General features: G+C 39.4%; 1 protein-coding gene across 1 annotated transcript in view; it reads right to left on the bottom strand.

The window, feature by feature from the left end:
- Positions 1-926: 926 nt before the first annotated feature.
- The window catches only part of CAPN14 (calpain 14), a 66,393-nt gene continuing 48,627 nt past the window's right edge, over positions 927-18,692 (bottom strand). Inside the window, exons 18-22 of the mRNA XM_077485879.1 lie at positions 16,989-17,057; positions 14,457-14,535; positions 11,562-11,678; positions 5,802-5,857; positions 927-1,196 (exon numbers count right to left, since the gene is read on the bottom strand). Of these exons, the coding sequence (XP_077342005.1) occupies positions 1,170-1,196; positions 5,802-5,857; positions 11,562-11,678; positions 14,457-14,535; positions 16,989-17,057 (348 nt within the window). The 3' untranslated portion in view covers positions 927-1,169. The remainder of the gene's footprint in view (positions 1,197-5,801; positions 5,858-11,561; positions 11,679-14,456; positions 14,536-16,988; positions 17,058-18,692) is intronic.

Genomic DNA, 18,692 nt, shown 5'->3' with positions numbered 1-18,692 from the left:
TTTGCCATAGAGGTCTTCAATTATTTATTTATTTTCGTTTGGAAGTCTAAAGCACTATTTTGATTTATTTTAGCTCAGAGTTCTAAAATATTAGATCAAAATTCTGATTTTAGCTCAGAGTTCTAAAATATTAGATCAAAATTCAGATTTTAGCTCAGAGATCTGAGATATCAGCTTAAAATTCAGGTTTTTTTAGAAGTCGAAGTTTTAGTTCAGAATTCTGATGTTAGATTACTAGTCTGAAGAATTAATTAAAAATTCAGATTTTTTTACTAGAGGTCTGAAGATTTAGTTCATAATTTAAAATTACTAGTCTGAAGAATCAACATAAAATTCTGATTTTATTCTAAAACACTAGCCAAAACGTCCGTTTTTTTGTTTTTGTTTTTTTTCTCTGAGATCTAAAGCACAAATCATAAATATTAGTTTGTGATTCTGATTTTAGTTCAGAGGGCTGGAAGTATTAGCTCAAAATTCAGATTTTAGCTTAGATGCCTGAAGTATTAGTTCAGAATTCTGATTTTAACTCAAAAGTTTAAAAGATTAGTTGCCACTTTTTCTCAGTTTTTTATTTCAATTCAAAGATAATGATATGAAGATTATTTACTGTTGAGATTTTTGTAACATAGACTTTTCATCAGCAGAATGATACTGTGCGATTAAATCTATTTCACAAATTTACTGGTTGAATTTTGTTTTGTGTATACCCAAGCAACAGATTCTTTAAATAGAAGATGCAGGAAACTGTAAAGCTGAACCAAGACATAGTAGGATACAGAAATATATTATTTAGCTGCTTGCCTGGAGTTTTACTTTTAACAGAAGACAAATTTAATCCTACCTAGAATATTTTAGTAAAATACTAAAGAAATCATAGCAATAATAAAGTTAAGAAAAATATAAAAATAAAATAGAAAAACCCTCACCTTTATAGACATTAGGCATGCTGTGACATAGGTGACTTCAAAAATAAATAAATATATAAAAAATAAATATATAACAAAAACACAAATATAGTAATATTATTAAAAATTGCTGGCTTGTTGAAATGTCTTCGGATAATAAACCATTGCTCAAAATAGTGTCAAAAATACTTTTCAAAAAATGTTTTCAATAGTCTTTATATTGCTGATTTAGGATCAGAAGGGAGCGGTGTCATGCTGTTATCCTCAGGCATACAACGTCAACATCATCCACTAAAAAGAAAAATAATTACATTTGTTAGTCAAAGTCGTAAGCTTTAAAATTTTAAAATTTAATTCAGAATTACAATTTTATATATACTATTTATATTTAACACATTTTTCTTATTTATCCTCTTTTCCTCTGTAAAAAAAAAAATCTAAATTTCCAGTTGGGATTTTGTCAGTTTATTTTTTAGACTTCTTCAAATTTTTCAAAAATATCTTTTCTCTGAGCTGTGTACAAAAATTGGGAGCTAGAAATAGGAACCACAATTTCCTCACCTATATATATGTATATATATATATATATATATATATATATATATATATATATATGTATATATATATATATATATATATATATATATATATATATATGTATATATATATATATATATATATATACATATATATATATATTTCACACATATTATATTGTCAAAAGTATTGGGACACACATGAACTTTAATGGCACCCCAGTCTTAGTACGTAGGGTTTAAAATTGAGTTGGCCCACCCTTTGCAGCTATAACAGCTTCAACTCTTCTGGGAAGGCTGTCCACAAGGTTTATGAGTGTGACTATGGGAATGTTTGACCATTCCTCCAGAAGGGGATTTTGTGAGGTCAGGCACTGATGTTGGACAAGAAGGCCTGGCTCGCAATCTTATCACAAAGGTGTTCTATCGGGTTGAGGTCAGGACAGTCAAGTTCCTTCACCCCAACTCGCTCATCCACATCTTTATGGGCCTTGCTTTGTGCACTGGTCCAAATAATTTGGTGGAGGGGGGATTATGATGTGGCATTATTTTTCAGGGGTGGGGCTTGGCCCCTTAGTTCCAGTGACAGTACTCTTAAGGCATCAGCATACCAAAACATTTTGGACAATTTCGTGCTCCCAACTTTGTGGGAACAGTTTGGCGATGGCCCCTTCCTGTTCCAACACGACTGAGCACCAGTGCACAAAGCAAGGTCCATAAAGACATAGATGAGCGAGTTTGGGGTGGAGGAACTTGAATCCTGACCTCAACCCAATAGAACAACTTTGGGATGAATTAGAGCGGAGACTGTGAGCCAGCCTTTCTCTCCAACATCAGTGCCTGACCTCACAAATGCACTTCTGGAAGAATGGTCAAACATTCCCATAGACACACTCCTAAACCTTGGACAGCCTTCCCAGAAGAGTTGAAGCTGTTATAGCTGCAAAGGGTGGGCCAACTCAATATTGAACCCTACAGGCTAAGACTGGGATGCCATTAAAGTTAAGGCAGGAGTCCCAATAATTTAGACAATATAGGGGGTTATTTACGAAAGGCAAATCTACGTTGCACTGAAAGTGCACTTTTGAACTGATTGCAGAATGGCCATACCAAAACTTGCCACAACCTAAAATGGAAAACATCATACCAGAGGTAACATACCAAGCCTAATACCACTGTGCCATCTACTATGTACTACTTCATTGTTTAGCTACCTACTGTATATACGATATTAGGTGTTGGGCCCAATAGCAGTTGCATGGATATGGCTTGCTTGGGGACAAGGACTTTATCGCTATAGATGCTGAAGAGGTGACATAGCTATCTAATAATGAAGTGTCCAATTCAAGCTTTAGCCTTTAAATTATTCACAATACTTCAACCATTCATGCTAAAATGTTAATGGCTTAATACGTCAATACAGCCCCTGTGCAGACACATAACACTCATTCAGTGCTCAGATCTTCCCTATAGAGGGCCATTCATCTTCACCTTTTGACTCGATAAATTGAAAGTCAAAGAAAAATACAGTTATTAACATCCACTAATTATACCGCATGAATCACGCAGACACTAATCACTGTTGAGCTCTGCACTTTAGACTGGGATATATTCAGCCCTTGTGGCTTTCCTATGACATCGCTAAAATATCCTCCATTACTTTGCATGATCCGATATGTCAAAAACACATTTGGAGGATTTATGAAAAGCACATAATGTTCCACTATACTATTACCAATTGGATGAGTTAAAACTTCAAGCTTGCATTGAAATGGAGGAAGTTCAGAATTGCTTTAAAGCATCTGCTCCAAATAAACAATTCGATCGCCATTGGCAGGGTCAGTAATTAAAGTGGACCTACCATCAGATACTGTATATTTTGTCATTATAGCTTCATGCATGCTATGCAATGTACACGTGTCACACATGCAGGTATTTATTACCTCCCCCAGAGAGCAGGATATACCCCCCCCTGACAATTCTCCAGGGTCACCTTCTACATCCTTGACTGAGATGCCAGCTTACAGATAACAAGATCTTGTAAATCCCAGTGACTGTGCAGTTCTTCGTTATATTCACAAAAGTCTATCACAAGTCAGCCCCTGCTTCAGCCTCTCACCTTGTAACGTACTACAAAGTTACAATGCTGCACTCTGATCATTAAAGGAGAGAAGACTGAAGAAATGCTTCCTCCTGCCTGCAGCAAACTGATGGCATCATCTCATGGTTATTAATAACTCCAAGGATGCTTTTTTAAAGACATAAGGTGAAGCCTATCTAAAAAATTATATTGATAATCTGTATTGTGATATGGTAAAAATTTACTCATGCAGACTTGTAGAACTGATAGGTCCACTTTCATTTATTTTATTGCCCTGTAAAGCTAAATAAGCAATTGCCTTGCTGGAGTTTTAATTTGTATTCTTCTAGATCAATGGTCTCCAAACTGTGGTCAAGGTCCATATGTGGCCCTTTGCTTGCATTTATCCTGCCCTTAACCTCCCTGCCGGTATTCCTGAGTGTGGCTCGGAGTGAATTTTCAGTACCAAAATTGGTAACCCCGAGTCACACTTGGGATTGCATCGCAGGATCCAGGCAAAGTTACTTACCTTGTCCCCAGGATCCTGAGATGTCCTCCCGCTGTGTCCATAGGCCGTGTCTCTGCCAGATCTATCACAGCGCTGGGCTCCGTTCCCTGCAATCGTTGCAATGCAGGGGAACGGAGCACGGCGCCAAATTCAAAAATTTAAAAACACACAATACATATACAGTACACTGTAATCTTACAGATTACATTACTGTATCAAATAATTTCACATCCCTTTTGTCCCTAGTAGTTTGTCCAGTGTCCTGCATGCAGTTTTATATTATAAATACTGTTATTTCTGCCTGGAAACTGGAGATTGTCCGTAGCAACCAAAAAGTGTCCCTTTACATCAAAAGCGGTTTAGACCAGCTAGAAAACAGCGATAATAAATTAGTATCACATGCAGAATTGAGCAATAGTGATTTGTGGGGAAATCCGTCATCAAACACTGAAAGTAATGACAGCGACAATTCTGCAACTGAGACAATTTCAGTGTTTTTGATTTGATTACATTATGGAATACTTTTTTTATTATTATATTAATATTTTTTTGAATTATTTATAGTCATTTGTTATATTGTAATTTATGATTTCGTGTTTTATACTTTATCATACCCAGGATGTCTACTAGACTCTGTTTTGGACAGATTTAAGTGTGTTATTCCTAAGAATTACAGGCCTACAATATAAAATGCCAGATTTCCATGCAAAACATTGTACCGCTTTGAGCATCAAGAATCTGACCTAATCATACCGTCAGGGAGGTTCAGGCACTATTCCTCCTACTTACACCAATTATGGGGAACTATTCCTCCCATGAACACCACCAAAAAAGGCATAATTCTTGCCACTGATACCAACAATGGGGCACTTTTCCTCCCATTGGCACCAATAATGTGTCAATATTCCTCCCTCTTATACCAGCAATAGGGCACAATTCCTTCTACTGACACTAATGATGGGGCACTTTTCCTCCCATTGGCACCAGTGATGGAGCACTATTCCTTTCACTGAAACCAATGATGGGGCACTATTCCTCCCATTGACACCCGTGATGGGGCACTATTCCTGCCATGGACATTAGTGATGGGCACTATTTCTTCCACTGACACTAATGACCGGGCACTATTCCTCCCACTGACACCAATGATGTAGCATTGTTCCTCCCACTAAAGTTGGCCCATTGTTTGCTCCCACTGACACCAGGATATGTTCTACTCCCACTGGCCACAGTCCAGCCCCCCTAAAGTCTGAAAAACAATAAACTGGTCCCTTTTTTAGAAAGTTTGGAGACCCCTGATCTAGATCAACAACATTAGGACACCTTTAGAGTGTTTGTTAAACTTATGGCCAAAATAATTTACTAAACACCATAACCTAATAATGTGTTTGGTACAAATGAAAAACCCAAAGCTATTTCATGCAATACTGTTTTGCACATTCAGAAACTGAGAGACAGCATGCAAATTCTTTAGTTAATTGACCCTTTGCTTTATTACGTGCTACTGTTTTGTAAATGTAGAAGCTTGGGGCAGCATGTGAAATCATTTTATAATATAAATAGAAGCAGAGGAGCACCCGGAGGAACACACATCATTAAAAAACAATGTTCTACATTGTCTACATTACCAGTGAAATAATAAACCCAGGGAATTCAAAAAACGTTATAATAATAACTTTTTTTATATATATAAAATAATATTTTTAATAATAATAAAAAAAGTTTGGAGATTCAGAATTGCAAAGAGAAATTAGAAATGACAGTGTGCATACCTCAGCCTCCTGGAGATAGATCCCTTTTCCATCTCGACTTAAGTTTTTAAACACCTCTGCAATCAAGAGAAAGTTTATGTAAGCAGATTATTTTTTTTATATATTAAGGAGAAAGCAAACGGCAATGATGTCCATCCAACCATAGCAACCAACCAAATTTCAGCATTCATTGGTGTACAGCATACAGCACAATGAATGTTGCTATGGGGCCCCCGAGAACAGCACTCAATACCTTGCTGAAAAGAAAGAAATGTATAAATTGCAAAATGTCTATTCAAAGCTTTTAGGAAGGTTAGATGGGTGATTTACGGTATATCAATTAGATGTAATCCTCTTTCACTTGATATTTATCATGGAAATCATAGTTCCCTGTTAACTCCTGTTTTAACCAGATGAGATGATCCTCCACCATTGTTTAGAACACAAAATACACAAGCTTATTCAAAGCCAAAATGTTCTTTCAAAGTTGGGGGATGTGACAATCGTTTAAAGCAGCCTTTCTCACACTTTTTACTGTTAGGGAACCCTTGAAAAAATGTTCAGGTCCTGAGGAACAATTGTTAAAAATAAATAAACTTACAGCTGATGGTACTTTAGCTTAATCAGTAAGAAGTTGTAGAATATAGAATCAGGCCTACCTAGCATATTTGATAACCAGGGCAAATCAATTTGTATCATCCCCTGCTTAATACAACAAAATTTTCAGTAATAATCTTGAACTTAAAAAATGTATCTCTTTACATTAGTGGTCAGTATAGAACTGACCCTTTACATTGGTGGTTAATGGAAAATTGCCACCTTGGATTATTGTCAACATTGATCACTGCCCAAGGAACTCCTAGCATGCACAGGGGGAACCCTATGGCCAGTCATACATGGATGGTTTTTCCCCATCCAAATAAGTGAGGTGGATGGAGGAATCCTCCTCTCTGTTTTATTGCATTGGATTGGTGGAAACAGCTAGAGATGGATCCACATTTTGCCAGTCCCTGCTGAACCAGCTGAATTTTGATCCATCTATGGCCAGCTTATGGCTTCACGGAACCCTGGTTAAGAAAGGCTACTTTAAAGCATTTGATCATTCTTGAATGAGTTGTACTTAACTGATGGTCACATTTCATTGTCATCTGGAGTTCTGATGTAATGGTTCTAAAAGCACCCATCTGACCTCAATATTAACAAGCAATCATATTATTAATCAGGTTTTCCAACAATTGATTGGGTTTCATCAATTCATGACTTTCTTAGATTGATGGATTGATTATTGTAGTAATTGCACTGGATGGTTGATTAAAGGGTCAGTCCGCCCAATGCTGATATTTCAGTTTTTAATAGATCTTGAGAGTTGAACCATCTCGCGGTTCCTTTTCTCGGGGACTCTACTGGAGAGATCTGCATTGAGCTGCTGGCTCTGCATACCTGTTGTGCCTATTAATATTTATTAGTATTACAGGTATTCATATAGCACCGACAGTTTACGTAGCCCTTTACATATTGTACATTCACAGTCCCTGCCCTCAAGGAGCTTACAAGCTAAGGTCCCTGAGGTGTTCCCACAATTATTTATGTAATATATTTTTGAGAATGTAACAAAGGTAACTGGAACGTATAAAGGTGGGCAGGAATACCCAAAACTCCTAAGTGTACATGAACTGAGAAACTCCTAGGTGGACGTGACGTGGAGAGATTCAGAAACTATGATCTTGCTGTAGGAGTACCCAAGACATATAAGCAGCTAGAGGTAGGGGCTAAAATATTACTATTGGGTGGACTGACCATTTAAATTCACACATACTTTACATGTGTGGATAACATGCCTTTGATAGCAAAGCAATTGGACTGAAAGATCATTGGTAAGTTAACCCTTTATCAATTTCGTAGATTTATGCAATAAAACAAAGCAAAGTCAACCCTCATTGTGGAAAGTGCAGTAAAATATAGGAACCATTCAGAGATGGACTGATTACACAAAAAATACATTTTTGACTATTACGAATTTTGGTAGTTTAAACTTGATTGTTGAACTTTGCAGTGGTTTATTGAATAAGCTCTTACTGTGCCGCCTTCAATAAGGCAAAGCACAAAGTGCAAGACATGCTATCAAGTACTAACCAATTAGACTTTTTTTTTCATGGTTCTGATGGATATACTGTAAACTGACAAATATTATTGGTTATTATAATTAATAGCATGACATTACTCTTTGCACTTAATATATACGCCTCTTAACATTTCCTACATTTTCAAAAAATCTCATGAATGTCCCTTCCCCACGTCATACCTGTACCGCTGGTGGGCGGTGACGATAGTACAAAGTGGGGTAGCGACTGGTGGAGGCATGCCCAGATGATCGTGAAGCCGGTGGCAAGGACAAGGTTCGGCGAAGAGTACGAGACCCTGCAAAGGGGAGGAGGAGCACAGCGTGCATTAGTGAACAATGCACAGCTGCCAACAACAGGGGGCAGAACTGCTCCCAATTGACTCCTCTCCCCCCCCATGGGACCGCTGGCATTAGCCTGCAGACGATAATTCCCATCAGACTCCAGGCCTTGTCTCCTGGTTACCATTAATTCAGTCATTTTGTATACCTAGAACTAAACACTTGCAAGAAATCTCATTAGACAATTGGACTACTGATGATGATTTGCAGCAAATAGGTGAACAATCTGAAATGTAAAATATTAAATGAATGTTGGATCATCTACAAATAGCAAAAATAATATTGAGGTTGTCATTTAAAGTGTTACCAAACCCACAACAATAAAATCAGTCTGTATATGCAGAAAAGCAAGCTTGTTGTACTCACTGTGGAGCCTAAAGAATTACTCCTCTGCATTGTGTAAAAAGGATGTTTGATCCTCTCTTCTCTGATCCTCCTCTTCTTCCACAGTCCCTGATACATCTGACATTAGAACAGAGCCTTGGTGGCACTCTGCACATGCTCAGTATTGTGTGTATTGCTAGAGAGGGTGCATGTGATCAGCACAGGGCCAATCAGCACTCTCCAGACAGAGGGTCAGGGGTCATGCAGCCTCATAGGACATTCAGAGGAGAATGAAAACTCCCCCTACAAGCTTTAACCAGTGCTCGGCCGGACACTGATAAAAGTCACAAGATTTCTATATACTGCTGATGAGAAAAGGTATTTTGCAGTTTATATTTACTAAAATAATTGCATTTCCATGTTATGAGTATTGTGGGAGACCAGATATAGTGAATGCAGGGTCCTGGGTTTAGTAACACTTTAAAGCAAACTCGTACAAATTTAAATGCAAAGTAAGTGTCCTTTGGCAAACAGCCACATCCTTAGCAGAGAAGCCTGTCCTCTGCCAGCATGCTGCAGAGCAGGCCCTAATCAGAAAATATCATACTTCTTGCTGATTGGAGAGTGCTAGCTCAGACTTAGCAGGGGGCATGTCAGACCTCTGCAAAGAAGCCACTGAACCCACACAGAGAGCAAGGGTCCTTCTCTGCAGCATGCTAGCTAGTGTTAATCTTTTTTACTCAGGATTTCTAAAGAAAACCCATCTGCAAGGGCCCATTTAGATATTTTTAACATTAGGCATTGTCATGCATCAATGTGAATTTCCTTTCTGCATTGACTTGAGTTATTGATGGAAGTTTATTGATGCTTTCCAATATATTTTTGAATTGGAGAGGATAGAATAAGTTATTGACTTGGCTAATACCTGTTGCAAGCACATCAAAACACATGCTTTATGTGTTTTGAAGCATTGCCATTGACTTCTATGGGACTCTCAATGCACTAAAATATAGAAGAAATCGAACATGTCATATTTGAATTAAAAAAGCGTGAGGAGTAGGGAGAAGCATGGTGCCCTGGTGGCAAAGAATACATTTAAAGGCCGAGGTGGATGAGAACATCCACAACGTTCAATCAGACCTGGTGGGTAGGCACAGCCGACCAGAACTACTTACAGTAGCAGAGGATTATAATTTTGAAATAATGCCAACGGCTTCGGCAGGGAGGAAGGAGAATGCGGTCTGTGCAGTCCACACCCAAATGGGAGGCTTCCTATTTGGATATAGTTTAGTCCCTGCACTTTCCTCACTCCTCATTAAACTATCCCTGCTGCTATGAGTTGTCCCTGCCAGACGAAGAACCTGTCCCTGTACTAGCCACCCACTTGCACAAAGTGCGCCAAACTTGGGAGCCAGATTCTAAAATAGACAATGCCTGACCTAAGATTGCCGCATCCATGTGTAGAGGTGTTCCCCTGTTGACCTGTTGATGACAAGAAATCATAGGAGAACCAAGTCCCCCCCCCCCTTCTGCATTGGTTGGATGCCTACAGTAGGGAGTACAGACTGCACCTGCCTACAAATGCTGCACTGTAAATATTTTAATTATAGGGAATTAGAACACATGCATTTTAGAGCACTGGAATGCATGCATTTAAATGCAGCAGTGTAAACAGGCTCTTATACCACGTACACACGACCGGACTTTTCAACAGTAAAGGTCTGACGGAACAAATCCGCCGGACAATTCGATCGTGTGTGGGCTTCATCGGACCTATGCTGTCTAAAAATCAGATGGACTTTTGATTTAGAACATGTTTCAAATCTTTCCGACGAACTCGAGTCCGGTCGAAAAATCCATTCGTCTGTATGCTAGTCCGGCGGATGAAAACCGACACTAGGGCAGCTATTGGCTACTGGCTATGAACTTTCTTATTCTAGTCCGGTCGTACGCCATCACGTTCGAATCCATTGGACTCTGGTGTGAGTGTGTGTGTGTCCAAGTCCGTTCATTTGGAAAGTGCATCGGAACTCCGCCCGAAAGTCCATCGAGAAGACCGTCGGACCTAGTCTGCCAGAAAGTAAGGTCGTGTGTACGCAGCATTAGACTTTTTTATGCTTTGGGGAATATAGTTAGCTGATTTAAACTGAAGCTCAGTCCTACTCTAAAAAAGAAAAAAGTTTATATAAGTTTATAAAATAAAAGTTCCCTTTTCACTCATAATAATAAGACCCATCACCCTTCTCACACGCAATGATGAAAATATAATGAAATATAAATACAATAAAACAATATAAAATTAAAAACAAGATGAATAACAATAAATTGTTCATTAAGGCAGTACTATCAGTACTGAGCATGCACAGGAATCTATAGCAGCCAATCAGTCTGCTGGAGTCAGCTTTTTGCAGATTAGCTGCAATAGGTTATGCATTGGAGTTGATTTACTAAATGCAAATCCACTGTGCACTACAAGTGCACTTGGAAGTACAGTTGCTGTAAATCTGAGGGGAAAATCTGAAACCAGGGGAAGCTCTGCTGATTTTATCATCCAATCATGTACAAGCAAACATGCTATTTATTTTCCTTGCATGCCCCCCTCTGATCTAAAGCAACTACACTTCAAAGTACACTACAAGTGCACTTGCAATGCACTTGTAGTGCAAAGTGGATTTGCCTTTAGTTAATAAACCCCATTGTTCCTTGATGCAAGTACGGCTCTCCGACACTTGCTGTATCTGAATACGACTCACAAGCTGACATTTTGGGGTCATGGATTGCTCGTATAACCTCCAGGGAATATCTGCACCGTAAAATAAATAGTCTCTTCTGTAGTATTCAATGACTGAAGTAGTTCTTAAGGTCCTAAATTATATTCTCATGCTTCTCTTAGCCACCATTTATCAAGTGAGATCCTTCCCCCCCACATCCCAGGAGAGCAGAAAACACCCAGGGCGATCAATGCAGTCCCATGGTCATGCTGTGCTTTGACGTACCTCCATTGATCTCCATCCTCAGCATTAGGCAGACAAAATTCTCAAAATTGATTTTCAGAGAGGAGTTGCCATATCGCAGTGCTATTAAGTTGTAAAATTGATGGCTTAATGTTATTCCTTTTGGGCAAGAGGAAAAAAAAGAAGGTAAGAGAGTGCGAATTAATAATAAAAAAATCATAACAAAAAGAAAAATAATAAAGTGAATGAGGCAATATATTTCCAACTATTGTCTGCTATTGACCATAGAACGTCCAGTACTAAAGTAAAAGAGCCAGTTGTAACATATGCTCATGCTTACAGATACAGAAAACCCTACACATCTTGTACTCCTATGACTATTGTTCTATCAGGAAACACATGCTGGAGATTGTAGTTCCTCTAAGAAAGTTTTCTATTCTTGAGTTGAGCAAACACTGGAAAATCTGATTCAGCTATCTCCTTCAGATCTACGAACAACTATGTTGTGCAAGTCCTGGCTGATTTGATACTAAATAAATAGATTGCTTAGTTATGTCCTCATAATACACGTGCAGTGTTGTATATCACATCTCTGAAGAATGATTACTGGTGGATCACTTTTCAGGGGCATTTGACAGATGGCTTGGAGTTAAGATGATATGGGGTTAATTTACTAAAGGCAAATAGGCTGTGCACTTTTGCAAGTGCAGTTGCTCCAGAGCTTAGTAAATAAGGGAGAGCTCTGCTGACTCCCATCGTCCAATCATGTGCAAGCAAAAATGCAATTTTTTATGTTCCTTGTATGTGATTGGTTATTCTTTGTAAAGTGGAGCTTTAACTCATTTAATAAGCTCTGGAGCAATCACACTTGCAAAAGTTCACAGTCTATTTGCCGTTAGTAAATCAACCCTGATATGTCACCTCCTCAATGCCTTATACAAATACCTGATATCTCTTCAGTGCAAAGATACTAAATAACAGAGGCTCAGGAATTGTTTTTATTTTTTACTAGGAAAGGAAAGCTAGCAAATGCAATAAAAGGGGGAAAATACACATCCTGGCAAAGATACATAGTAACAGAAGATTAAGGCAAAAGGAGATGGCTACTGCTCAATGCAAATAGCCTATCACTGATAATACACTGGCAAAGAGGCCTACCAATGTGTTTCACCCTTATAGGCTTATGCATAGAGGTGGCCATTGCATTTTTTGGTGGTGGAATAAAGGTGGCTTTATCTAGTGTCATCATTGTTTGCTTTTACTTGTTTAGTTTGAATATGGTTCTATGTTGTTATGAGCAGTGTTGGTCATCTTACTTTAAAAAAGTATTTAGTTAAGTTACAAATTATTTCTCCCAAAAAGTAATTGCGTTAGAAACTCAGTGACTATATTGTAAAAGTAATTAGTTACTCAGTAAAGTAACTGTGACAGGTGTGGCAGCTGTGGTACTTGAGGGGGTGGCAGCGGTGGTACTTGAAGGGTCGCAGCAGTGGTACTAGGGGGGGTGGCAGTGGTGGTGGCGTACTTGGGGAGGTGGCAGTGGTGGTGGTGTACAGTACTTGGGGGGGGTGGCATTGGTGGTACCTGGGGGGTGGCAGCGGTGGTACTTGGGGGGGTGGCAGCGGTGGTGGTGCGATCCTCTCCCACCACCACCTCTGCCTCTTACTGATCCCATTCCCCACCACCACTGATCTCATCCCTACCCTATCCCCCCATCACCTCTGTTGTAGGAGTGATGGCAGGTGGGTAGGGATGGGATCAGTAAGAAGCAGAGGTGATGGAGGACTTGGGATGGTTTGATTGCACTGCAATTCAAATCATCAAACAGTCACTTACGTAAATGCCTCCAGGGATGCCTTTCCTCATGGGGAGAGAGAGAGACCCTCCCCTTCACTTGATTGGTGTCAGCTGGTCAGCTGACTTCATTTTTCAGTGTCCGTCCTGCCTCCCTACATTCTCTCTCTCTGGATAGGCGGGGCGGGATGGGGCGGTCCAGATAGTATCTCTGAGTCTCAGCCTCTTCTCAGCTCAACGCCCCGCGGCGTAACGAACACCCAGGCAGCGCGGCCATGGCGGGCCTCCTGGGCGGTAGATGTCATTGCAGTAACGCCGCCAAAGTAATGGGAACAGAGTTACCATGAGGGGAAGAGTAATCAGTTAGATTACTCGTTACCCTCTAAAGTAACTGCCTTAAGTAACTCAGTTAATTTTAACTGAGTTACTTACATCACTGGTTATGATTTGTTTTTTCTTTGCTTCTGAGTTACTTTAATGCGCTTGTTTTTGCAGTTCATTATTGATTTGTAAGGGGCAGAAAATTATTTCAAACATAAGCAAAGCTGTGGAAATCTGAGTCATTAAAGCTCAATTCCAGTTTTGTATATTTTGCAAGAATCAGCCTTTGTTCTGGCTCTGCTATTTGCAGATTTGCCCTCTCTGTGGTTCAACATTGATCTTCTTCCAGGCTGAAAGACGCCCAGCCTTACTTAACTCTTTTAATGGAGCACAGGGGGTCATCGACCCGGCCTTATCGGGGGCATCAACACATCGCCTTGCACTCACAGTTTAAGAATGCAGAAAGGGGCGCTGACGTCTTCTAATTACCAGCACTCTTGCATCATTGAGGAATGTCATGTGACTGGCTTGAAGTTTTTGTAAAAAAATGGACTGGATTAAAGCTTTACAGGGAAACTATAATAATTTGGGGTCAAGCCTAAACATTTTAATGGATTATTTGAGCTTATACATTTTTAAATTAATGAAGGAGGTCAGCAATAAGAGACCCCGTATTCTTCTCATGGCAGTCCTTAAAAGGACAGTTGATGTTGTAGAGCACCAGCAACAAGATAACAATTCTTTGTTTAATGGAACCATAACCAATCCACTAGCAACGTCTTGTGTTTGACTTTCATGAAGGTGAAACATAACAAATTTTACCTTTCTCTTGTACAGCAGCTTGGAGGTCACTGAGCTTCAGAAATCCCGATCTGTCAATGTCTCTCCTTTGGAAAATCTCCTATGAAAACAATGAGATTACATGGTTAGATTTTTTTCCCTTTTTTTTCTCGCTTCTTTAAAAATAGAAATGTTTTATTCCGAGTGGCTCGAGCAGTGCTCATAAATCTCAATTTCAGTCTGAGCAAACAGAACATTATAAAATGCAACTGGGAAGATTAGCCGGGATTGACCTTAGGATGGTTGCATGTTCTACAAGGGTAAACCTCGACTTCCTCTATTATTAGGAGAGCGAGGGGCGAAAGATAAAAGATTACTTATGTCACCATTGCCCGTGGTGAGTATATGTTCTGATTTAATACTGCCAGGACCTATTTATTAAGTAATTGCATCATAAACACTGGCTGGTGTCAGCGGTACCAATATTGTAATTAAATATTCTACATGTACATTCTGAGCAATATGCAGGCTAACAGGGCATAATAATGTAAGTGGCACTGTAGCGCCATTCTGTTTACTCGAAAAATCTGAATAAAAAAACAAACTTTAAAGTGAACAATTATTTCACTACAATTATTAAAGTGTAACTAAAGGCAAAACTTTTTTTTAGTTTTGGATGGAGTGCAGAGAGGTTAGAAGGTCTGTTAGTCTTTATTGCTGTCTGGATCCCTGTTCAGGAGATTCTCCCTCTCTATCTATCCTGTTTACCATTATCATCAAGGTGAAAGTAAAAGCAAATTCCAAATTTTGGTTTGACATCAGAACAGTAATAGAGGGGAAATCTTTCAATGGGGATACTAGTTCTGGTAACACCCCAGGATTCCTTCACTTTGGAGGGATTTCCTATCACTTCCTGTTTTGACTATGGGACCGGAAGAGAAGGGAATTTCCCTAACAGGACATACATGGCAAAGAAAAATTGACAATGGTTATAACCCTCCCTTACTTTACCCAAAAATGAAAAAAAAAAAAAAAAAAAGTCCATCCAAAGTGTTTTTATGCTTATGGATAGAGTGAGGAAGGATTAGCATCATTGTCAAGTTTTACTGCTACTGGGACCATTTTCCTTATTTACTGTCATGGTGACAATGGTTTAACCAGACAAGAAGTGAGGAATGGTGAAAGTGTTTACACCAGACAGGAATCAAGGAAATATCTGCAATAGGAAGAATGTGTATCTCTTGCAAAAACTTTGGGGGTTATTTACTAAAGGAAATTCCACTTTGTACTACAAGTGCACTTTCAAGTGCAGTCGCTCGCTATAGATCCGAGGGGGGCATGCAAGGAAAATTAAAAACAGCAGTTTAGCTTGCACATGATTGGATGATAAAATCAGCAGAGCTTCCCCTAATTTTAGATCTTCCCCTTAAATCTACAGTGACTGCACTTCCAATTGCACTTGTAGTGCAAAGTGGGTTTGCCTTTCGTAAATAACCCCCTTTGTATTTTAATTTTACATAGGTTGAGGAATGGTAAAAACTTCTGGAAGTTTTTGTTTTTTGTATGTTTCCCACTGGGAATATATACCCCCCCCCCAGATATTCCTATCCCGGAGACACAACAGGAAGTTGAAAATCTCTCCCTTAGGAACTTTGAATTCTTGTTGCACTAGTCAGAAACCTTATGGGTAACTAAGGTCTAAGAGGGAATCTATCTTCACAGTGAGCTAGATTCTGAGTTTAACCGGTGAAGCAGATTCAAACTGCATAGGGGGTCCGAGCGTACCAAGTTTTTAGGGGTTGTGTTTTAGTTTTATAGGTTTTATTTTAGCTATGTCGGCTGTTTGTTCATTTGAGCCTGGGTATGCCCAATAGGCTCTATTTTGTAACTAATTGAAATACTGTAATAAAAAGAATTTTCAAAAAAAAATCTCTCCCTTAGGCCCCTTTCCCACTGGGTGGAATCCAACCAAGCGGATCTCTCTGCTGAACCCCGGTAAGCAGACGGATGACAGGTCCAGGTCCATGTCCATTCCGCTATGCAGAGTGGACACGGACACAGCACACTACTCTCTATGGGGCATTCGGATAGAAACGGACTGCTTGTCCATTTCCACCTGAATGTCATATGATCCGCCAGTCGGATGGCGAACGTATCCCCATCCATCTGTTTTTAGCAGACCAGATCGGATGTCAGCGGGTGACAGTGAACACATGTCCGTTGATATCTGCCGCCCATAGAGAACAATGGGTGGTCCAATCGGGTTTGCCTGAAAAACCAACCGCCGGTGTGAAAGCCTAATAAAAGGGTTCCTCCTGGAAGATTTCCCCTTCACCTGTTCTGGCAACAAATATAATATTTGGGATATCAAAATATCACTTATCAATTTTTATCCAATCAGAATGGTCACCAGGACAAAAAAAAGGTGAATCTCTTTAGATACACAGACAGCAGTAAAAATCGAAAATAGATTCTCATCATTCCCTGTTGTCTTCAAAATGGAAAAAAAAACAATTCTAATTTTTGGGTAGACATACACTTGAAAAGTGTTGGTACAGCACACAAAGTACTTACGTGATAAGAATGTAAGCGCTTCCAGAGGTTGTGAAATTCTATCACATTCAGGGTCCCAGATGCACTGACCTGTATCATCATGAGTTAAGGCACAGAACCTTATGGATAATATTTATTTAAAATGAATTAATTACTGTAAGACTGATGAATAATGGACCAATAATGGACCAATAATGGAACAATATCTCCCTAGCACCACCTACACAGTACCTCCTAAAGTGGAAGTTTAGGCCTCATGCACACGGACGTTTTTACAGCCGCTTTTTTGAGCTTTTTTTGTAGCTTAAAAACGGCTGTCCATGTTAGTCTATGGCTTCATGCCCACCTAGGCGTTTTTGAGCTGCAAATGGCATAGGCGTTTTTAAGCTGTAAAAAAAACCCAGGACCAGTGCGTTCTGTGGCGTGGAGCTAGAGCTGTAAAAACGCGAATCGCGGGAAAACGCGCAAAAACGCGCACAAACGTGCAAAAACGCGCATAAACGCGCAACATATTTTCTTTGTTTTCTGAGTGCTATAGCCAAGAGATGTGTTTCTTAAAAACGCTACTTAACGCTAACGCTAAAAAACGCGCAAAACGCTCAAAAACGCCAATGCAAAATGCGGTAAAAATCACGTTTTTAATGCCGATTTTTCCAGGCGTCTGAGCTAGCTTTGCAGACAGTTTTTTAAAACGTCCGTGTGCATGAGCACTTACTGACAAATATAAAAATTTGTGAGCCGACAGGCTCTTTTTTGCACAAGAAACATAACAGGTAGAAAGCAGATGTAAACCTAATCACTAAAATCCCATATACATTTTAGCATGTTAATGTCATTTTTATGAATGTGTTTCGCTCTCCAAGGAACAAAGTACAATGGGGGAGATTTACTAAAACTGGTGCGCACAGTAACCAATCAACATCTAACTTCAGTTTGTTTAATTAAGCTTTGAAAATAAAACCTAGATGCTGATTGATTACTATACACAGCTGCACTAGATTCTATGTGCACCGGTTTTAGTAAATCTCCCCCTATAGGTTGTCTAATGCCCCATACACACAATCCAAAAATCGAACGTCAGATCGTCCTTTTTTCATGCTAGTCATATATGGAACCTGAAGAGTTTACTTTTGTTCCCGAAAATTCTCGTACGACATAATAAAAAAATCGGAAGTGATATCATGTGTTGTAGTGTATTTGTATTGTATTTTTCGGTTGACAACTGTACTGATTAAACAAAAATTGTACGATCTGGTATTGTACGAAAAAAAAATTCCTGCATGTCCGATCAGATAATATTGATTGAACTGCCGTGATCGGCTCTCAAATGCTCAGTAGTAATAATCCGATTATTGTACGATCGCATTGAAAACTGTATTTTTCGTGTGATTTTAGGATCGTGTGTACGGGCCATAAGGCTAGTTGTGAGGTCAGACAGGACACCCTCCACGGCTGTCTGACAACACAGCCTGCAAAGAGACAGCTGCATTGACAAACGACACTTTTCTCCATCTTCAAGTAGTAGCTGCATTGTTGAAAGGCCCTGGAGGTAGGAGGGGTGCCTTGTCGAGCCCCACAACAAGCCGTAGACAGCACATAGGAAGATGGGACAAAGTACCACATATACTAACATATACTTTGACTTTGGGGAACAGAATAAATTAACTCCTTGCCGACCTCATAAAGCCTGTACGTAGTGGCATGAAATGTGGGCCTTAACACCCA

This window comes from Lithobates pipiens, unplaced genomic scaffold, assembly GCF_037356315.1.
Source record: "Lithobates pipiens isolate NorthernLeopardFrog02 unplaced genomic scaffold, aLitPip1_a1.2 Scaffold_18, whole genome shotgun sequence".
Classification (NCBI taxonomy): Eukaryota; Metazoa; Chordata; class Amphibia; order Anura; family Ranidae; genus Lithobates; species Lithobates pipiens.
The sequence above is the reverse complement of the archived record's forward strand: the minus strand, read 5'-3'. Positions and strand labels throughout refer to the sequence as shown.